The following is a 23,642-nucleotide window of genomic DNA, read 5'->3' on the forward strand; positions in this document are numbered from 1 at the left end:
TTAAAACGGAGCGCCTTTGGGGGCCATTAAACGTCTCCTCATTACTCTGTGATTGCTTAAATCTGGTAGTCCTTATTAAAATGCGGCTGCATATTAAAGCTGCGTGCGAAAACTCAGGGCTCCGACTGTTGAACCACGTCTTCTTCTTCTCCGACGCTCCAAGGCTGGCGATGCTCAAGAAGAAAGAGGACAAAGAGGACGTATCGCAGCTCAGCCCCCAAACTCCAACTGAAGGCGCTTCTGCGATTGACCGTTTGGCTGTGTAGGCACCATGCCTTCAAAGGATGCACACGGATATAGGATTCTTGGTGCGTGGGTAAGCGGGACGCGAGAGGATGTGTGCTTTAAATATACAGTATAGGGTGTGCGCAGCCTTTGCCTTCATGGAAGGGTGTAAACAGGATCTCCTTTGGGCGAGATTGAAGATGAGCTCTGGGAGGCTCAGAGTTTCAGTCCTAACCGTAAGTCATCTAAGCCCATAGAACTATTCTGGAAGAATATTTCACAGCTGCAGCTTTGAGCGTTTGCCAGCCATCTCTTGGGTAGCTTTGAGTGGTGAGACTTCCTTTACGCACACAAGTCCTGCATAGTAAGAAGCATTTTCTTCGCCTGGGCTGTTTCACGCACAACACCGGGTCACCGGCAGGCAACACACGCAGCTGGCCACCAGTCCTGACTGTCCGCCCCGATGAGCGTGCCTGCGTGATATAGGCGTTTCCAGATCCGTTTCTGACATCCACGCTTTATCTTTAAGCCAAATCCACTTCCAAGAACTTAGCTGCGAAGAGGCCAGTAAGTCAACGGGGTACCAAAAATATCCACCGGCTTCCTCTGGGCAGGGCTTCTGTGCCTCTCCCGCAGTGGTCAACGTGCTGGGCTGCCGGGTTCTGCAGGTGCCTGGTCTGGTCAGGACCCCAGGTAACCACCGCTGCTAGTCTTCCTTCTTGTAAACTCGCTTGCAATTCCAGTCCCGCATTGGCTGCTGTTTCTATGACGTCACGGCAGCCACCCCCTATCCTCGGCCTTGAGCTGAAAAGAGGGTTGTCGCCTCCCGCACCAATTTCCTCCGCTTCACCGACAACACCTGGGAGCTCCTCGCATGTCAAAAGCAAGCTTTCCAATTCCACTTCACGCCTCGGAACAAAACGTCCTTCCTGGGGCAGCCTCCCTGGCGGGCATCTGGCAGAAGGCGAGAAGCAGCAGCTGCCCAGAAAGAAGCCCCTTAAACGCGCGGCTACCAGCGGCCCCCCGACGCCCGCTGCGCCTCCCAGGAAACCTGCGGGCGGCATCTCTTGAGCGCTGGGCAATGGGCAGAAGAGCGGCTGCCAAGCAGGCAAACTGCGCGCCCGAGATTCGCCGCTGGATTCGGGAGCGCGTCGAGCGGCCGCTGAGCGGTGATTTACGAGTCAACCGCAGGGAACTTGATTTCCAGGAAACCCGCGGCGTAAGGACTCCTGGGCAAGGAAGGGCGGCCGCGTCTCTCGTGCTGCCGCCTTGCTCCCCGCCGGCAAGGAAGGCGCTACCCTCGAACTGCCCCTCTGGTAACCTGAAGCCATCTTGTAACTTGGAGCTTTCTCCATGCTCTCTCTTTTATGCCTCTCTGCAGGAAGAGACATGGGTCTCTCCCAAGGAAGACCTTTGGCACGAATGCAAACAAGTGAACCGCCGTCCAAAGGAGTGCTGCGTACTGGCAACTTGCCGGCAACCAGCCAAGTGCTTTTGAGGAAAAGGGAAGAGCTGAACATGCCGAAGAAAAGCATTCATTGCAAACCTTCCGTTTTGCTTCACCTTCTTTCAACGGCAAGATCACCCCTTCAGGTGTCACAGGAAGCTGTTGCCTTTAGCCTTCTTTCTCTCTTTGGGGTCCCACATTACAGTGGTACCTCGGGTTACAGACGCTTCAGGTTACAGACTCCGCTAAGCCAGAAATAGTACCTCGGGTTAAGAACTTTGCTTCAGGATGAGAACAGAAATCGTGCTCCGGCTGTGCGGCGGCAGCGGGAGGCCCCATTAGCTAAAGTGGTGCTTCAGGTTATGAACAGTTTCAGGTTAAGAACGGACCTCCAGAAGGAATTAAGTTCTTAACCTGAGGTACCACTGTACTGCTCTATAGCTAAGGCTTGCTGCTTTCTAAAATTCATCCCTTTTATGTAATGGCTCTATAAAAGACTCTTACTAAGTCCCACTGACTTTAATAGGGCTTACTTCTATGTAGACATAAACAGGACTGCACTGTAAGTCTGTTCTCCATTGCTATCCATTCATCAAGCACCAAACTGATTAAAACCTCAGTTCCCTTTTGCTATTAACTCATGCTTTTTCATTCCTGGTCCCTTCATCTCAATTTTAAGGAAACATTTAAAATGCATCTTTTCTTTCTTGCATTTCACATTTAATATTCTATTTGAAAAGACGCCATTGAAATAAATGGGACTTGGACAGGATTTAGGTATCTAAAGACAAGCCCTATTCAGCTGGATGGAACTTGAACGAAGTGTGGGAGATTAGCAGCCCAATCTAGCAATGGATATTCTTACTAGTTAGCATGAGTAGGGGTTAAAGACCACAGAGCTGTACTGCCAATAGACAGACACAGATCATAGAAATGTAATTTGTTGAGAGGGCTCTGTGTGGTGTCATTTCCTCTCCTCTCCCGAGAGGGGGGGGGGGGACATATGGACTATTCCTTTCTCTCTTCCCGTTTCACTTTGATAAGCAATAGGAGCAGATATATATCCAACTGCTCCATCTCAGGCACATGCCTGAGGCTGTTTATACTGGAAATATACGGTAAGTATTTTGCCTGCATTTATTTTACTGCTGTTGCTGCTGAGAATGAAGGCAGTATTATGGCTTTTTCTGTTACAGATGGAACTTTAAACTTTGCTCAGCCCTACATTTTAAATGAAGTGGTAAGCTGATCTCTTTGTATGTTCAATGCACACATGGGCACTTGGAGGGATAAACTGAAATTAATGTATCTTTTCCTGCCTATTAAAACCCATTTCACATGAAGATCTTGAACCAGACAGCAAATTGTGCATGAAATACGGGTACTTCCCTGCTCCACTCTCTCTATCTAGAAGAGAAAGGAAGGTTCTGAAGGATGACAATGAGCTGCAGAATTTGAAGTTTTCAGGAAGTGAAAGGTTTGTGTGCCCAGAGTGCTTGTGTCTGATGACAGGGACAAGTGCCACTTCTGTCCATCTGCTAGCATGCAGGCTGCAAAGGTGGGAGGGGAAAGGCTCTTTGTGGGACTGCAGGTTCTACAAGAGAGGAAGTCTAACTTTAGGGATGACAGAAGGTTTAATGGCCTGCTGGTAGACAGAGGTTTTATGGTGAAGGCTATAATGGTACAAGGGGCAGTTTGTTTCTCAATCTATTTCTAGGAACCACAGGAGTAGAAAGCACTTGTACTTGGGTGCTTGGCACAATCAATTGGCTGGTCACAGTGAAAACAGGATGCTTGACTAGATGGGTCATGGGCTTAATACAGCAGCCTCCTCTTATGTACTTTTTTGCAGAGCAGCCAGTCCCTGTACCTACAGACTGCCTGGCTTAGGCAGTCAAATGCTGACTTGGGAGCTCCTCACAAGGACCAGATACTTCCTTGATGATCCTTCAGCAGAAGTTTGAGATCACTAAATGGCACTTGTTGCAGTTCTGTACAAGTGCAGGGGTTGGGGAGGCCAAGAGGTCTTCATTTTGCTCAGCTTGAAAAAATATATTTGGCTGTGCGGGTTTTTTATATTGATTCTAATTAATACTGTTTTGATTTAATTTATTATTTTTAACACTGTTATATTGTTCTAACTTGTCAATACTGCTTGCCACTTTTTAATATATTTTTTAGAAGATGACAGGCAGAATTTTAAAAGAAATTAAAGTAAAATATTACAATGTTTAAAATTGAGTATTTTTTTTTTAATGAGATCTATGGGTTGTTCTACCAATAGCAAAGGAAGTCAAATACTGAACAATCCCGGCATTTGTTTGTTGTTTTTCTATACTCTCATGTAATTGATCTCCTTTGACATGATAGGCAACATTAAAGTGATTTCTTTTCCCATTCTGCTATTGTAGGGGCAAGGCAATGTTCTCTAACATGCAGCACCCTGGCCAGCAGAACAGTCCTGTGCATGTTTATTCAGAAGTTCTAAAATGTTCATTTGGACTTTCTCCATGTATATAGTACTGCAGCCTTAGACTGATGTATATGAATTAGAAACTGTGACATGAAAGCACTTGTCAGATTTGGGTTAGCTCTGGAACACTTTCAATGATATTGGGGACAGTAATACGTAACAATCAAATAGGATTGATATAAGGCAATACACACAGAGAGAGAGAGAGACCTCTGAACACTCTAAAAAGATTTTATAAACTCCAAAGGAGGTGAGGATATCTCTGTGGAGTCAGCAAAAACAGAGGGCCCAATGTTAATTTTATTTCTGTTTATTGATTCAGTTACTGCCTTGATCATTTGAAAGCTCTTGGTTGCTGAGCAAACTAGCAAAGATGGGAAGAATTCCCCTCCTCCCTTTGCCACTTCCAACAGAAAAGGCTGTTATCTCATTTGATTTTTAAAAGGTGTAATATACCAACTTGTCATTAGCTCAAAGCAGTTCCGTCTTAAATTAGCACATCATGACAAATTATTAACAGATTTCAATGTTGCAATTCCTATTTCTCTCATCACCTCCACCAAGTGAGAAAGAAGCCCACCCTGAAGCAGAAAATGTCTTTCAGGACCCAATAGTAGAAGCAACAACTAGTGTGAATTTCTAGTGCAACCATTTCAGTATAGAGACATCTGGACCTTACATCTACTCTTCCAAGCTGTGAGCATGCTAAGAAGATTACCCAGATTCGAGACAGATACCAAAGAGAACTCAGTTCCAAGACTGTCTAGTTCTGCTCTTCAGTCATCTCTCAAACTGCTTTGGCTGGCCAATATTCATATGCTCTATTGACAATGTCAAACTATCATATAAAATACACTTCGGAAGCATACACAGCAGCATAAATATCATATTCATAAGGCAAGCACAGCATGTAAACTAGGTTTCAGTCTATATTGCCTCCTGCTTCTGGGCCTCCAAGCTGCTCCCACCCTCACCCCCCTCCCAAATTAAGTGGAGTGTGATCCCCCCCCCCATAGATAGATGGACTGGAAAGCTGTTATTTGAAGTTGGAACTGGTCCATAGAACTGATGTAGTGGTAGACTAGCAGAGTGAAATGAGGAAAAATGAAGTAAATTCTCCTGAGACATACAGTGAATGATTTGTAAACTGAAGACTAACTCGGAGACAACTATTACAATATGCACTTGAGCTGAGAGGTTGTGAAGTTAGTCTGATGGAAAGTAAACTGAAATGTGGAAAGAGCTTATGTAGCTGCCTTAAGCACAGCAGCAATTTTTAGAAATTATATCTCTCCTCCTGTTGGAGTCAGTCTCCAGGTGTAACAGATTACTTTAAAAATGCTATTAAGTCATTAAACACCCCATAGTCCTAGGTAAAACAACAAGCAAGTCTCTAGTTTAAAAGCGCAAGAAGAGAAAGACAACCAGGAGTTTAGAAAGCAACATGTGTTTTCTAGCAGCAGATGCCCCAATACTATCCTACTTCCTGGTCACTGTGACAAAACACCTTGGTATTGTGTGACCAGTGGTACTCAAATGTCTGAGAAATGCAGAACATAAAATTCCAATGCAAAGCAAGGAAAGTTTTTTAACAAGCTACTTGAAGAGACATACAAGTTAAGGGGCGGGGGAAATAGAAAAGAAAAAAGCATATATGCAGAAAGGCTTAGAGTGGCAGGTGAAGACAAAGCTTGCCAATGCCAAAACATTTGTTATAAGCACAAGTACAACAGATCCTGGAAAGAAGCAGCTGTTTTTTGACCTGCAGTTCCAGACACAGCATGGATACATTTCTAGGGAGATCAATCAAAGGCAGAGGCTAGTCAGGAAAGAAAACAGCGCCTTAGGCTAACATGAGGAAGGATTTGTTGGTTGACATTCTTCTGTCTCAAGAGATAATGGAATGTGGCTCCAGTCAAACTGTTGTGTTAAAGGCATAAAGTGACCTTCCTGGGACGCAAACCTGGGCAATGTGTATGAAGGTCCTGGGCTACCCAGATGACAAGACCCCCCTCTCGGCCTCACTGAAAGGGTCCAAAGGAAAGCAGAGCAAGACATCTGGCACCAGCTTGGCTGCAGGAGTTACCAGAAGGAGGCGTACAAGGCGCCATCCAGCCATCTTAGGGACTCTGCTCTGGGTTTATGTAGGGTTTATTCCTTAGCCTTTTCTTCTCCCAAAGAGATCATGCAAAGCATCAGAGATTTAGGACCAGAGTTCTCCTTCTCCTAGATTGGGTACCTTCCCAGGTTGGCAATCCTCATCTGCTCCTCACTTCCTTCTACAGCATGTGCAGAAACCGCCTTAATGACCATTGGAGCCACTATTGGTCTTGTCTGCTCAATCTGCCAGAGCCTGTCTTCACATGCAGGTGAAGTCCCTAACTCACTGAGAATTTGAGACCCATTGGCTATCCTCACCTGTTTTAGCCGACTAGTCAAAACCATTTCCTGGGGTGTGCCCACTGTTGAATGCTGACAGCTTCTAGGAGCCATAGGTGAGAGCTAAGTGCAGAGTGGGGACCAAAGTAGGACAAACTACCCTAGAAGGAGCACGATTCATACAAATCAACTGCAGTTCCTTCATAGATACAAAGACACACACATACCTCAACAGCAAAATGAAGCATTGGCAGCAAAATAACATCATCCCAGCCCATCAAATACTGAAGGAAAAGGTAAGTTTTTACCTGAAAAGATGTTAACAAACGACCAGGCGGACCTCAAGAAGGACAGTTTCCCACCTCAGAAGAAGATCTAAGAGTGTAAGTGACTTCCAGAAGCTACTGAGACTCTGAGACCTAAAGAGCTTTATAGGTCAAATCAGCATTTTTAAACTACATAGGTCAAAACCAGCATTTTTAAACTTTATAGGTCAAAACCAGCATTTTAATTGAGCTCTGAATCTAGAACAAATCTAGTTGTAACAGAATTGGTGTTATAGTATCTCTTCGCCTTGAAGCTGTCAATAGTCGGGCAGCCACATTCTTTCCTAATAGAAGCTTCCAAACCATTTTCAAAGGCAGCTCCATGTAGAGCACATTGCAATAGTTCAATCTTGTACTTACCAGAGAACAGATTACTGCAGCTATATTACCCCTGTTCAGATAGGGTTGTATTTGAGCCACTGGCCTAAATTGGTAAAAGGCACTCCATGCCACTGAGGCCAGCTGTGTGTCTTCCCCCTTTGTTTTGACAGCTGGGGGAGGCTTGGGAGTCGCGGGTGGGCAGTGCGCCAAATGTCCACCATCAGCAGCTCGCTCCGCCCCCCTGGGTGGCTCGCTCCACCCTTGGCTGCAGGGCCCGCACCGCTCAGTGCACCCAAGCAGCTATCCCACACCTGGGAGAAAACCCTCTATGCCCCTCCCCCCTCGGGAGCACACCCACCCTGGGCAGCATGGGCATATGCTCTGCCACTCCTTCTGGAGTCTATCATTCAAGTAGGAGCGGAATCATTGGAATGCAATGCTCCAAATATGCAGCTCAGGCAGTCGTCTCAGAATGATAAGTAAAGGTAAAGGGACCCCTGACCATTAAGTCCAGTTGCAGACGACTCTGGGGTTGCGGTGCTCACCTCACTTTACTGGCCGAGGGAGCCAGCGTACAGCTTCCGGGTCATGTGGCCAGCATGGCTAAGCCGCTTCTGGCGAACCAGAGCAGCGCACGGAAACACTGTTTACCTTCCCACCTGAGCAGTACCTACTTATCTACTTGCATTCTGATGTGCTTTTGAACTGCTAGGTTGGCAGGGACCAAGCAATGGGAGCTCACGATGTCGCGGGGATTCGAACTGCTAACCTTCTGATTGGCAAGCCCTAGGCTCTGTGGTTTAGACCACATTGCCACCCGTGTCAGAATGATACCATGGTCAATAATATTGAAAACCTCTAAAAGGTCAAAGAATATCAACACACTCCCCCTGTCTCTTTTATGACACATGTCATTGTACAAGGCAACCAAGTTTCCCTATGAAACCCAGGTCTGAAACCCAACTGAAATGGATCTGGGAAATATGGCTCCTCCAAGAGTACCTGGATCTGGCTTGCAATCACCCTCTCAAGAGACTGACTCCATCTTGAGTGGGGCATCTCACAAAGCTCTTTTTCACATATTTTACAGAGGGCTCATTGTACCTTGCAAGGCTGGTATGATGCCCAGTCAATAAACATGTTTTAAAATTTACTTCTGGCAATGGCTAGAAGTTAACAGAAAACTGGTCTGTGAACTACTGGGACCAGATGGCTAGAGGAAGAAACCCAGCTAATAGAGCTTTCATCTCAACATCATGTGTTTTGTGGTTGAAGCAGCTCTTAGTATATCTTTGTACACTCTCAAACAGCAGCTTGTGTCCATACTACACATTACCACAGCTGTGGGTAATGTACAGTAATTATAGCTATTTCTTTGCTACAAAGAACCACTGGGAGCAATGGAGGCACCTCACGTAGCACAACTGGGGCACTGCCTACCCTAAATCTCCAAACCCACCAAAGCTATAGCCCAGTTCCTCCTCTGTTCCTTACATTCCTATTAAATACACTTAGAGACCCTCTGGACTTGTTTTTGCCCATCTGCTGTACTGGCTAATCATCTCTGGGCAGCACAGCCAGGCACAACCATCCTAATGGTTCCATCCATCTATTGGAACTTAAAAGGGCTTGTAAATACTATACAGTGGTACCTCTGGTTACGTACTTAATTTGTTCTGGGGGTCTATTCTTAACCTGAAACTGTTCTTAACCTGAAGCACCTAGCTAATGGGGCCTCCTGCTGCTGTCGTGCCACTGCCGCGTGATTTCTGTTCTCATCCTGAAGCAAAGTTCTTAACCCAAGGTACTATTTCTGGGTTAGCAGAGTCTGTAACCTGAAGCGTATGTAACCCGAGGTACCACTGTAATAACTTCCACTAGAAGTGCCTTATGGAAGGCAGCAGATCCCTCTGAACCTCCTTTTTTAACACTTTCCCCAGTGGATTAAACTACCAGCCAATCAGGATTCTCTCAGAAATGCACTGAAACCTCCACAGGGTTTGGGTAGGATTATAAATGATGTTCCCAACCCCATCAGTCGCATGCATGCATTTCAATCTGAGCCAATCAGATGCATGAATTTTTGGTCTGCCTGTTGCTCTTCTCTTCCTTTGTGTCACTATTGTCTCACATTTGCAAGGCAGCAAACTAAAGCAGGAAAGACAATCTTGCCCCCACCCCTCTTTGAGTTCCTGGGTCTGGTATATAAATGTTTAAGGAGAGGAGTGGCAGTAAATTATTTCAAAATCCTATTTGCTGTCATGGGAAGGGAAGAGGAGGAAATATCAGACCACTCATAGGGAGGCGAGAGTAACCTGGCCTTTTTGTGTGCTGCAAAAGTAGGAAGGGTGAGGATATTTGCATATTCCCAGAAGTGGAGAAGAAGGGCTACCTTTTGTGAGGAATCCAGTCTCTCTCCAGCATTCTTAGGATCTCTAAATATCACTAGCATTTTCAACCTTTAGTTTGGATACTCTATACATCATGCTGCTTATTTTGTAAATAAAATTGTCAATATAATACCTATTGTTTTCCTTGGGCTGTTTGAATATGCTTATTAGCATTCTTTCTCTCTGACTCATGCAGCCTTCAGAATTAAAGGATCTGGAGATTTTATACGCAATATAATTGATTCCAACTGAGGATAACAGCAATAAATTATTATAATTAAAGTAAAAACTTAGCAGAGATGTCAGGGTTTTTCCTGGGCCCAGGAACAGGTTTTCTGTGATGGGTGAGCTGTGAAAGGAGGCCCCTTGTGACAACAGAGGATTGCAGTACCTTGGAGGCTAACAAATTCATTATGACAATCTGATTCTGTGGCCTCATTATCCAACCCCGTTAAAAATCACTATGCTGTGGTCTACATATTGTACTCTGGTGTTCTAGCCACACATCAAAGTCCTTACAAAGCTATCTGGCTGGTACAGATAAGGCAAACTAGTTTCATGATGTCTACAGTACATTTGGTAAATTATGTGCCCAACTTATGCTAGCCAGTTCCAAGAATTAAGTGCCCAGGAGCAGGGCTAGCCCAAAGCATTCAAGGTAAATTAAAACTTTCCCTGTTCTGTCGTATCGTATGCTAACCGTACAATAGTACAAAAGGCTGCAAATGAGTACTTACTTGTTTGAGAGCAAGATCCAGTGAACCTGGAGGAATTTATTCAAAGCAAGCATGTATAGGATCAAGGTACACAGCATCAATAGCTGACTGGGATGTAATAGAAACAGAAGAGAAACTAAAATTGAAAGAATTTGAAGAGATCCGAGAACATGTTAATGATTGGTTACAATATTTTCAAGTAAATGAGGTTTTTAAAGAAGACAAAAAGAAATTATTTAGATATACTTTATCTAGATTTCAAAGAGAAATTGTAGAGGATAAGAATGTTACTGAAGAAGATGTATACCGTAATTTATTGTTAGAATGGGAAACCAAAGAGGAAGTCAAATGTGTAATGATTAAATGGGCACAAGATCTAGGCTACAACTTACAAATGAAAGACTGAGAAAAATTATGGAAAGTTGATTTAAAATTTACCGCATGTACAACTCTGAAAGAGAACTACATGAAAATGATTTATCAATTGTATTTAACTCCTGCTAAACTTGCAAAAATGTATAGAACAAGCTCTAATAAGTGCTGGAAGTGTAAAGAGAAAGAAGGAATGTTTTACCGTAAGTGGTGGAATTGTAAAGTTATAAAAAGTTATTGGGAAATGATTTATAATGAATTGAAGATGTTCAAAATAACTTTTGTTAAAAAAAAAAAAGCATTTTTGTGAGGTATAATAGAACATGAATTACCAAAAGAATGGAAAAAGCTGTTTATATATGCTACAATGGCGGCTCAGATTCTCCTAGCCCAGAAACGGAAGGACAACCAGACTCCAATGAAAGAAGAATGGCGAGTCAAGCTTGTGGATTAAGCTTGGCGAAACTTATGGGAAGAATCAGCGACAATGATAACGAAGACTTTTAAAAAGACTGGGAAGCTTTTATGTTGTATTTACAGAAATATTGTAAAGAAATGGACTCACTATACAAGTAAGATCAAAAGTTAAGAAAGGATAAGATGGAATGAAATCAATTGTAGGATATAATCATGAAAGAAAATTTAGTACAAAAACAATAAGAAGTTAAGAGGATTAAGGTATAAGAATATAAAAATAAGATAACAATTAAGCAGAAATAGTAAATATTTAAAGAACCAGAAAGGGAAGTTGGAGGAAGTCACGGGGGGGGGGATTTCTTTTCTTTTTTATGACAAATGTTACATTGTGTTCATTGATTGAATACAAAATTGTAAAACTCAATAAAATTGCTTTTAAAAAAATAGTTGACTGGGATGTTATTTTAATGGCTATCTGTCACTACTTCCTCCTATTGCACCAGGGGAGTCCTTATAGAGGGGCTTACATGTTAATCTGTAGCAGCAAAACAAGTACATATTTTTATGACACCTTAAATATTAACATATTTATTACGGGAAAAGCTTTTGATGAAGCACCTGATGAAATGGACTATAGCCCATTAAGGTTTATGCCACAATAAATGTGTTAGTTTTTAAGATGCTTTAACAATTTTAAAGTATAAATCAGTATGTAGGTGCAGGTCCTAAGTGATTTTGGCAGTACTGCCTATACACCCAGTTAAAAATTGCCATTTGTATCAGTGGACCATCTATGAGTCTGTTCTAAAGGTAGGAAGAGGACACTGCATGAAATTTCAGGGCTGGTTAATATGCACTTACGCTTTGCATTGACTAAAATGAGGGTTGATGCAATCATGTACATAATTACATAATAAAACAGACAGTAATTTCAATCACCTGTGGACATTATTTGCATAGTGGAAAACAACAGCAAAATACAACAAGACCTGCAGCAAGAGCAAACTAAGCATTTGCAATAGTCTTTACAAATTGTAGACATCCAGTTTGAAAGAATAGTAGATTACGAATGCCACTCTAATGTCATGATAAATTGGAACCTCAAAACTTTTTTTTGAGGGGTGGGGAGATGGACTCCGAGGCAGGCAATTTTGGATGCATCTCTATAAGATCAGATAAACCTATAAGGATAGAGTGAATTCAGAGGAATGTCATTTGTGATGCATCCTGTTGCCCAGAAGATCAGATAAGCCATGTACAGATCCAATGTCTAGACATCACAGTGGAACTATTCAACTATTCACAGTGGAACTATTCATACTCAATGGCAATTAGAACACAATTCATTTTTATTTATTTTTTACTGCATTTACTTTCTTGCAATTATCTCTGCAATCCCTCAATCGATCATGAAATCAATGCTCTGCTAATCAAGGGGTGAAGTTTGATGTGAGATATGTAACAATACATTTGACAGCACAAATGCAATTAAATTCATACCATATACTTCTTATGTGATGCTACCTTGCATCCTGAATTCCCTTTCCTTAATTGCAGGTGGTTGCTTATATTAAAAAACAAACACCATCCTTCTCATTTTCTGTCTGTGCATGTACAAACATAGACACGCTATAAAGAAATATAAAAATAAGCAAATAAAACCAAGAGCAGATAGAAACAGTGGACTAAATTATAAACAGCATTAGCAGAAAAACAAATTGCCTGAGCAGCCAAACAAGGTCTCTGCTTGCTGACAGGTCAACAAAGAGGTAGCTAAACAGACCTCACTTCTGAAGGGTAGGCATAGGCATGGAGGTGCCCTTTCTCATTTCCAATGCCAAACATACATCAGATGTTGGTAGAATGTAGAGAAGGGCCTCTTCTCAAAATATTTAAACCTGGAAAGCTTCATATAGGAGAAGGTGGTCCTTCAGACAACCTGGCTCCACGCCAATCAGGGCTTTAAAGGGCACAACTAGCCTTTTGAATTATGCCCAGAAATAATACTGGCATCCAGTAAAGTTGTTCTATCACTAGGGTTGGGTGCTGCCAATAACTGGCCCTGGTTAACAGCCATACAACAGCATTATGGACTAACTGAAGTTTCTGAACTAGTTTCTAAAGTCTGTGTAAATTAGTTTTTTATTACAGATGGTTTAACAAAGTATGATTTGGGGCATTATTCCATCCTCATAGTATAAAGTTTCCAATAGCATTCAGGAATTGTCAGGGAAGATCAGTTTGTTTTTTACACCTCAAACAAAACTAATAATTTGGAGTTCAACTTATGATTTTCAAAAGACAAAAACAAAGGTTGGCATTATATGTGAACCAACCCTGTGAATGGCACTGAAAACACTTTCCTTACTGGAGCCAGCTTTTAGGAATTGAGCGCAATAGTCAAATGATGCATATTTTGCTTACAAAGAATAGCAAAAAACAAAGACAGAACTGGACAAACACCATCAACATATGACTGTCCAAACACACTCTATAATATGGGTATAATCAAATGATCTGATGTTGACCATAATAAACTAGATCAGCTGTTGAGAAGGCTAATGGCCACTCAGTACCACCCCATCCACCTTCTTTGGCTAAGATAGTGTATAAACCAAAATCAATGGAGAAGACTTTTTCAAGAGATCTTTCAAAGCATCAAATCTATGTTATTTTCCCTAACAAGAGTACAGTAATAGTAATAGTTCTCTTCCCACCCACCCACCCCCCATTTGCAGTAATTCCAGTGGAATTCTAGATGGAAATCAAAGGCATTATGAAAATACCCAGAAAGCCTTTAAAAAGGAATCAGGTACTCAAGTATCTAGTCACTGATAGCAGACCACTGATTGGAAGCTGAAATGAAAGAGTTTCTTATCCGATGCAATACACAAATATTTTAAAGTATATTATCAGAATATTTTTAAAAGTATTATCAGTATATTTTAAAGTATATTATTAGGGGAGAAATGACAGAAAGGTGGAAATGTCAGAAATCATAGATTTTCTAAACATAGATTATAGATAAGATACAATGCCCTGGCAAATTTGGATGATTTGTGAAGGCAAAATCAAGCTGCAAAAATTGTACACAGGAACCTAGCAGAAAAGTATGAACAATTTGCTACTGAGCCTGCCCAAATTATAAATATCTGGTCCAGTTCAGCTATTGAAATCTAGTGATAATCAAAGGGGAAAACCAAAAAGGATGGAAATACACCCAAGAAATGAAGCAGTTTTATACGCTTGACTTGGTTTGATCTAATAAGCCTTATAAGTCTTAGCAGTTAAGAGGTAACACATTTTGTCAGGTTATAGATAATTTCTCCCAACAAGCCCACCGAGGATGCCAACTTATTTATCATTAAGAGCAACAAACAACACCCTTCTTCCACAGGTTCACTAGCACATGTCTACAGGAATTTTTGTGCTTCTCCCTTCAGTGAAACTGGATAGCCTTTAAGGAGCAGTTATATCATACAGATAATTTTTCAGAAAGTCCTTGTATTTCAAAATTAGTACCACAAACTGTGTACTAATTGTTCACTCAATATCTAATTAGATATCAACTGCTTTCAACCGATTCCCTGTTTCCTGGCTGTATCATTATGATCAATAACTGACAGTTCATATTGGCCCAACCCACAGTTTGGCATCATTATTTCACCCAGGGCTGGCTCAAAATGTTTGGCTGCCTAAGATTGACCAGCAAATGGCACCTTACAACCCAATAAAGAGAGCTAGCACCCAAGGCCAACCAAGGTATTTTAGCAACTGGGGCAAAAAATTCTACAAGCACATTATAGTCAACCTTCCAACACCTTTAGAGAGGCCCTACAGAAGACCCCCCCCTTCCTTCAGTCCCCAAAGTGTACGTGCAAATCAACAGTGGTGGCTTTTTTATTTATTTTTAATATTCATTTAGCAAATCATAAATCAAACAGCTCCCTCCATCTGTGTGTCTTTGCTCTGGGGCATATCCCCCTTTTACCTTTTATCAAGCATTTCCCCCCGCTTTTTGTTGTAGTTTAACAGCTGCTGGTATTTCTTCAGAGAGGCTCACAAATGCCTAAGAAGTTGTTGCATCCCAATTTGTGCTATGGAAATAAAGCTCAATTAATTTATTTTAATACCAAAGCCTACCCTTCATCACAATGGATTGCAGGGTGGGATACAATAAAACTATATTTAAAATATCATATCTGTAATCATTAGAGAGCAGTTAAAATCAATAAATACTATCAATGGTAAAATCACAATAATGGAATCTCCTGCAATCTCAACTGAACAACTTAATGAATCTCAAATGCTTGAGTAAAGAACCATGCTTCAAGTTGACATCAAAGCGAAAACTGAGTCAGAAGCTGCCATTCCTTAGAGTGGATGTGATGCTACCGTTGAATAGGCTTTCTCTGGTATTGCCACATGGTATTCAACTTCTGGCAACAGGACACTGAAAAGGGCCTCTCCAGAAAACTTAGTATCCAGGCAAGGCAATATAGGAAGAGACATTCTTTCAAGTACTTAGGCTGCCAGTAATTTAGGGCTTCATAAATCACAACTAACACTTTTATTTCAGACAGGTTGTCCATTGGCAGCCTTCAGGAACAGCTGGCTGACCCACTTAACAACCTGGCAACTGCATCCCATACTAGCTGAAGCTTCTGTCTTCAAGAGTAACACCACACCAACAATAATCCAAGCAGGCGGTTGACAGAGCATGGATTTCTGTGTCAAGGCTATCTCTGTCAAGGAATAGCCATTGCTGGTGAGCCAACAGAAACTGGCCAGATGGATGAAAGCTAGTAATTTACTAGCAGCTGAGAAGTGTCAGTTGAGTATCTTATGGGTGGTATATAATGTTGGTCACACACACAAAAACTGAATGGGAACCAAAAGACAAGTCTTTCTAACTTCTCCAGTGGTGGTAAAACAATCTTACTCAGCTACGAGTGATTGCCAAAGAAAGAAAGAATATTCTTTCAGAGTTGTCCATACAAATTCACTCTAAGATCCTAACTACAAGTTACATTTTTTAAAAAAATGTAAAATATTTTTTTGTGATACAAAACAAACAAATGTACAAGCATACCTCAAAGATATTGTAGGTTTGGTTTCAGAGCACCACAATAAAGCAAATATCACAATAAAGCAAGACACACTTTTTTTGTTTGTTTCCCGGTGCATATTGAAGTTATGTGTACTCTATATTGTCATCTATTAAGCCAGGCCTCCCTAACTGCAGGGGCAAGAGGGGGAAAACCCAGCTCCAGCCCTAGACAGCTCTACTCCCAAGGCCAGAAGAGGGGCAGGGGCTGGGGAGGGGGGCTTTCTTCCCCTGGAAGCAGCCAGGCTGCCTGCAGCTGCACCCATATCCTCATAAGGAGCAATATCTGTGAAAAACAATAAAATGAGGTGTGGCTGTATTTTAACCATATTAATGGATGCTATTTCTAAGGGGGTAATTCTGAGCAAAGAAACAGAGTGGGGAAGGCATGCTTCCCCCCATCTATCACTTCTCCACTCCAGGTTGCCTTCCCTGCCAAATGTTCCCCTCTGAATGGGGTCCCAAAAGCATTTGCCATTGCAAACGTACATTTGGAATTCTGCAAGAGAGAAAGCAACAGTGGGGAACAGAAAAAGCAACTGGAGGGGGAAAGAGTTAAGCACCTTCTTCTCCACTCCCCATTTCTTGCCTTATTTTAATCCTTTCTTAAAATACACCCTAAACAGAACAAACCATGTCTTAGATTGACACTAAATTATGAATTAATATAGACTTAAGCTTGTCAGTGGATGTATGTTCATTCACAATAAGTCATTCATTCAGCGAACAGCAGTTCTCCCTTGGCTATGACAGCTACGAAGGACATTAAAGGAGGACATTAAAACAGAGTGGTAATATCTGAAGTTAAGCTTTGAAGTCTACAAATCTTTGAGCAGCATTTGCCTTGGAATCAATAGAACAAAAATGCACAGAAATGGGTAAAAAACATTCTTAGGTGCCTTATTAGGTGGTTGCAGTTAATGACAGAAGAATGAGCTCAGCCATCCATCCGCTATGAAAAATAATGAACAGAGAGATGAATTAATAAATTTAAAAATTAAGCCTCCATATAATTTCCCATTTCAGCAAAACAAAAAAAGTCCCACATTATCTAAGCGACACCATAAACAAGTATTGCAAATTTCACTTTAAAACAGAGTTGTACAAAGTAAATGCAAAATTGTTTAAAATTAATCATAATAACCCCCAAAAGACACGCTTTGTGTGCTATCAGGAATCTCATTCTCTAAGAAAATTTCAATGGGAAAATTTACTTTTTATGTTGTTAGTGACTCCACATGATAACACATCAGAAAAATTAAAGAAAGCAAACTCTCTTTACATCTCACCTGCCCAGATATATTTGGGACCAGCTCCTTTCCATTCTGCAGTTCCCCATTCTCTGAAAAGATAGGTATGTTGGGGGTAAAAACCATGAGGTCATTCTTGGCACCAGCCTCCCCAGCTGGAGCTGCCAGGATGTGGCTGTGGCGATTTGAATAGGACCAGCTGCCCACTTCGCTGGCACAAACCAGTGTGGCTGTGCCAGGGCCATACATCACGGGCTCCTTGGGTTGACACTGGCATCGCAGAGCCATATACACAATGATTGCCAGCAGAAACAATGTGGAAACTGAGCAGATGGCAATGATCAGGTAGATATTGGAATTGCCCGCCAAGGATCCTGAGTTCACTCCCAACATGGGAAGCCGGGTATCAGTGTGAACAGCCTGAGCACTTGATATCAGTGATACACTGAATGTGACTGTGGCTGACAACACTGGTTTGCCATGATCCTTCACTACTATCAGCAGATTCTGGCTGCTGCCACCTTCTGTCTCATCCAGGGCTTGGGTTGTACTGATCTCACCGCTGTATAACCCAACGCGCCAAGGACCACTTTTCACATCATGCAATTCATAGCGCAGCCATGCATTGTAGCCTGAGTCAGCATCCAAGGCACGGATCTTGCCCACTACATGTCCAGCTTCTAGTGGGGCTGCCAGCAAGATGGGAGCCTCCTCTGGCTCAGACACTGCTGGTGCATTATCATTCTCATCCACCACAAAGACTTGCACCGTCACATTACCACACAGGGAGGGCAGCCCAGCATCCTTGGCCCTCACTTGGAACTCCAGCAGCTTCAGCTCCTCATAGTCCAAGGGTTGCAAGGCATAGACCTTCCCGCTCTCCGAGTGCACCGAGATGTAGCTTGTCAGGGGCCAAAGCTTCTCATCCATCGAGTAGCTAACCAGAGCATTCTCAGCCACATCTAGGTCTGTGGCAGACACAGTGAAGATGTGAGCACCCGGTGGGTTGTTCTCCTTCACAAAGACCATGTAGGAGGGTTGTGCAAATGTAGGTGCATTGTCATTTACATCACTGATGGGCACAACCAGACTGCTGCTGGTTGACAGCAATGGCTCCCCTTGATCTTGTGCCATCACCAACAGTCTATATTCAGCTACTTTCTCCCGATCCAGAGGCTGAGCTATCACCAGTGAATAATAATTCTTGAAGTTGGACATCAGCTTGAAGGGGAGCCCAGGTGGCCACAAGGAGCAGCTTACTTGCCCATTGGCACCAACATCTCTATCAGAAATGCTGAGCAAGGCCACCACTGTCCCTAGTGGAGAGTCCTCTGGCACTGGCACTGACAGTGATGAGACTGATATCTCAGGAGCATTGTCATTCACATCCAAGACCTCAATCAGGACTTTGCAATGTCCTTTCATTGGTGGGGAGCCTTTGTCTGTTGCTTCTACCCTAATTTCACCTAACTTAATACTTTCAAAATCAAGTTCTCCATTTAATATGATTTGTCCATTGCTTGAATCTAAACTAATCAGTGCACCTAAATTCTGTGGGTTAACACTTCGAATTGAATATATAATGTCTTTGTTAATTCCTTCATCGAGATCTGTTGCATTGAGACAGATTATTAACGTTCCTATTTTTGCATTTTCAAAAACTTTAACTTGATACACAGACTGATTAAAAACTGGTGCATTATCATTCGTATCCAGCACACTGATTAGCAACTGAGCTGTGCCAGTTTGCTCTGGTTTTCCTCCATCAGTGGCCGTAAGCAATAAATTGTATACGTGAGTTAATTCTCGATCAAGAGGTTTCTTTAACACAAGAACTAAAGACTCACCATGCTTCTCATTGTTTTGAACATCCAAGGTGAAATACTCATTGGGACTGAGTTTGTAGCTGAGATGAGAGTTTGAACCAATATCGTCATCAGAAGCTCCCTCTAGTGGGAAGGATGAACCTGGAAGTCTAGATTCAGAAATATTCAGGTTTTGCCCAGCAGCTGGGAATATAGGAGCATTGTCATTGATATCCTTGATCTCCACTTCTACATGAAAGACTCTTAAGGGTTTATCCAGGATCACCTCCAGGTGAATCATGCATACAAGGGTCTTGGCGCACATCTCCTCTCGATCTATCCGGGAATTAACAAATAAAATTCCATTTTGGACATTTACCTCTAAGTAGTCCTCATGGCCTTGGGATATCATCCGGAACATCCGGGGCATCAGCTCCTCCACCTGCAGCCCCAGATCCTGGGCAATGCGGCCCACGAAGGTGCCATGCTGGGATTCTTCCAGGACAGAGTAATGGAGCTGGCCACTTCCCATCAACCAGACTCTGTGGATTAGAATCAGCTGCAGCAGCCAGCTCTTTACCAGGGGGCATTGGTTCAAAGACATTGTAACGGTAGGTTTTATCCCTGCTTTGGAAAAAAATTAATCCACTCTCCAGCGTCAGCATAAAATGGTGGGAAATAGGCAATTGTTACGCTGCAGTCTCCATGCCATCACCCTGAGCTTCTTGCAGTCTCTTGTTCTTTCTGAATTGCTGGGAGGGGCTTTGATCTCTGCCTGAAAAGAGTATTTTGAATTTCAGTGGGTAGCGACATCTTGTGACAATTGGTATAAATGCCACACAGGTATTTTATTTTAAAATTTCCTCAATTCTTAGATTAATTTCATGATTTCCTTCTGAAATATATGTGTAGTTTGTTGCTATTATTTTCTGATGTTTTTCCTTGCAAAGTTAACTTGTGTGTTTTTTGGTATATAGTTGTAATACTTTTGAATAATCATTGTGGAATCAAACAATTAGTTAGGGTACATGTTGATTTCAATTATCCAAAATAGAGCTCAGACAGAGTATTGTGGCTTCCACAGGTTATGTTTTCAACTACTTACACTAGAAGACTTTTATGCTGCTATCACAAGACATACCACACTGTTGAGAAGTTTACATTGTAGAGGTCTGAGATACTGAGTCAACTCCATTCCTTCTCAAGAGATCAACTAGGCATTACTTCTGGAACCACCATGACCAGCGGCCTTCTCTCTTTGCCCAATCACTCTACACAAGTAAGGCACAGTGTGTGACAGGCAGAGAACTGACACATGAAAAAATTAGCCAGAGAACATTGGAAAAACCCTACTGGATCCAGCTCAAAATTATTTTAGAACCTCAAGCTAGGGACACAGCCCATAATTTATTTGCAACCCAGCCTATTCCATCTTGCCAGGTAAGGTCATTGAGAGCCAAAACACTAATACAGAAATTGCTAGACAAAGGCTACGTACACAACATACATTTAAAGCATGTGACTTCCCCCAAAGAATTCTAAAAACTGTAGTTTCCACCCCCAAGCTACAATTCCCAGTGCCCTTAACTTTCTAACCACTACACCACATTGACTGACTGGAAAATTAGTGTTCCTTCCCTTTAAAAAAATATTCATAAAAAAGAAATACAAATCCCACTATCCTAGATTCAACAGGACAATAGTTTTTAAGGATATTATTGAGTCATTCTTTGCATCCTCCTGCACTTATGCACTACAGTGGTAAAAAGAATACAACAGTCCTAGGGAAGTAATTCGTTAATAATTGTACCGTCCCCAAGCAGAAGGGCAAGAAGAACTACCCCTAGTTGATGTTTGCGTTATTGATAAGATGGCTGATAGCTGATAGAGGCTCTAGGCCTCTGTTGTGTTTTGAATTAAAATAGACAATAAAATAATTGTCTGTTTTTTTAATATAAAAATATTAAAAATGGTAGTATATACCATGTTTCATTAGAAAGTAGCCATATCTGCTTTTACTCCCAAGCCACTACTGCACAGCACGTACACGTAACTGCCTTGCTGCTGACCTCTCTTATTTTTTTATTTATTACTATTTTAAAATATTTATATGCCACTTGCCCCAGAAAAGTTTATATCCACCAACATTTCTCCAATAAAAATAAGGGCATCCTAAGGAAAAGCAGGACATTCCAGGATCAATTCCTGGATCAAATCAGAAACTGGGATGGCTGCTGTAAATCCCGGACTGTCCCTACAACATAGGGACACTTGGAGGGTATGCAATTGTTGCCTACAGATCAATAAAGAGCTCAGGAATTTCATTTTTCTTTTGTTACAGCACAGCAGTGGGTGATTTTTAAAAAAGTTATGTGGGGGGGGGGAGGAAATCCCATGTTGCTTGGTTTTAGCAAAGAAATCTCCAGAGTTCTTCAGAACATTGAGGGCACTGTTGGAGACAGCCTCACATTATAAGGCCTATCAGAGAACACAAACAAGCATTGGAAAAGCATGTGTAAAGCTGCAAGGTTTTTAAAAAACGCATGCAAGAATACACAGCAGTCAGTCACCTCTTAATTATTTTAAGGTAAGAAAGAGCAAGAGGCAAACACCTGCACACACACATGTCAATGGGATTATGGAGGAAACTGAATCCCTTTTACTTCCAACCACAAAAAGCCCGTGGAACTATTCTGCAATTTGACAGGCTTGATCCATTGGGGGTGGGGTGGGGTGGGGTGGGGGGCTCCTATGCCTGTAAATTTCATCCACCTTGTCCAAAAAAAGGAAAGTTGTAGCCATTTTTAGATTTTCTGTTATAGTGAAGGCGGAAGAGAGAGGCTTGTTTTATACAGAGCAGCTCCAACCCAAATTACAGACTGAATCAGAGAGAACAGAGCACGACTCAAAAACAGACCAGAATTTTCAAAAATGCCAAGATACATACTTGGCGTATCATGGAGGCCATGCACACCCCTCTTACCTACCACCTCAAAGGCTCAGACATCCAGCCCAGATCTCACAGATTTAACTGGTGAGAATGGGCACAGATGTTGTCATTGGTAGATGAATCAATTAAGGCTATAGTCCTATGCACATTTCCTGGGAGTACGCCCCATCCACATGGTGGAACTTTCTGTTATTGCTATTGAACAAACGTGTTTAGGATTACACTGCAAGGAATGTTAATTTAGCTGAGAAGAGCAGTTTTAATGCAAGATAAAATTTTAGCCAAGAGCTATAGGCATCCTCTTTTTATTTTATGAGGCTCTTTTAGTTTTGGTGTGATGCTGTAATAGAAAATGAAGAAGACACAACTGTAAATGGATTTGCCTTCTAACACTTTTGTCAGTCACCCTGAGTCCCTGTCAGGGAAAAAGGTGGGATATAACAACAACAACAACAACAACAACAACAACAACAACACCCAGTGGTAGGTGCTGTTTATTAAATTGTAAGTTGACATATATTTGTAAGTTATTGTAAGTTACCGTATACTTTCTTCTTGATCTCAATCAGGCATTTATATTGAGCTTTTTCTTTTAAATGTGGTTGTGATTGTATTTTAATTAGGTATATTCCAAAGTGATTCCTTTTTTACTTCACGTACACCAAATATAAATTCATGTATACTTTTACGTTTACTTTATTATCAGTGGCAAGGAAGTTGGTTAAAGGTGGCTTAAGGAAACTGGAAGATTTTATTCAGCGAGGGTATATTCACAAAAATATATAGACAGGAGTATAAACTAGAGAGAGATTATGGGCCTCTAATAGTGCAGTCCTTTACATGGCTACCCAGAAGTAATCCCTATGTAGTTTGATTGGACTTATTCCCAGGTAAGTGAATTTGGCGTGTAGTCTCTGGTGTTTCCTTAAATGGTCCAGTTCTGTGTGTGTTTGAAAAACTATATTCAAAAATATTTCTGCAATCAAATGAGAAAATCCCTCCTGTTGGTTCTGCTGGATCCCTTTGCAGCTTAGGCACTGTTGACCATGGTATCCTTCAGGACTGCCTGGCTGTGATGAGACTGGAAGGCATTGTTTTACAGTAGTTCTGTTTCTTCTTAGAGGGACAGTTTCAGAACATGGTGCTGGAGGACTCCTGTTTAAGGCTTTGGCCAATGGCCTATAGTGTGTCTGCCAAAATTCCACATTGTTTCCTCACATTTCATGAAACTGCTGGGTCAGGTGTCCAGGAGTTTGGGGGTTCATTATCACCAATATGCTGATGCCACCCAACTCTATTTCTTTTTTTCCATTTAAATCCAAGGAAACTGCCTTCAGAATTAGTGTCTGATATTAGTAATGGACTGGAAGATGGTCACAAACTGTAGATTCAGCCAGAGAAGCTCCTGGCCAATAGAAAGGCAAGCTGGAGAAATGGGGTGGACCTGGTTGTCTGAAACATTAT

The 23,642-nt window shown here is 41.9% G+C and overlaps 1 protein-coding gene across 7 annotated transcripts in view; it reads right to left on the bottom strand.

Moving 5' to 3' along the window:
* Window positions 1-23,642, bottom strand: part of LOC309347809 (protocadherin alpha-C2-like) — a 191,258-nt gene that overhangs the window by 83,182 nt on the left and 84,434 nt on the right. Inside the window, exon 1 of one of the 7 annotated variants that reach the window (XM_081872649.1) lies at window positions 17,463-20,077. The exons of the other annotated variants lie outside the window; for them this stretch is intronic. Within the exon in view, the coding sequence (XP_081728775.1) occupies window positions 17,463-19,832 (2,370 nt within the window). The 5' untranslated portion in view covers window positions 19,833-20,077. Of the gene's footprint in view, window positions 1-17,462; window positions 20,078-23,642 lie in introns of those variants that run through there. 7 annotated transcript variants of the gene reach the window in all.

The sequence above is a fragment of the Podarcis erhardii genome (genome assembly GCF_964252035.2).
Source record: "Podarcis erhardii genome assembly, chromosome: 8".
Taxonomy (NCBI): Eukaryota; Metazoa; Chordata; class Lepidosauria; order Squamata; family Lacertidae; genus Podarcis; species Podarcis erhardii.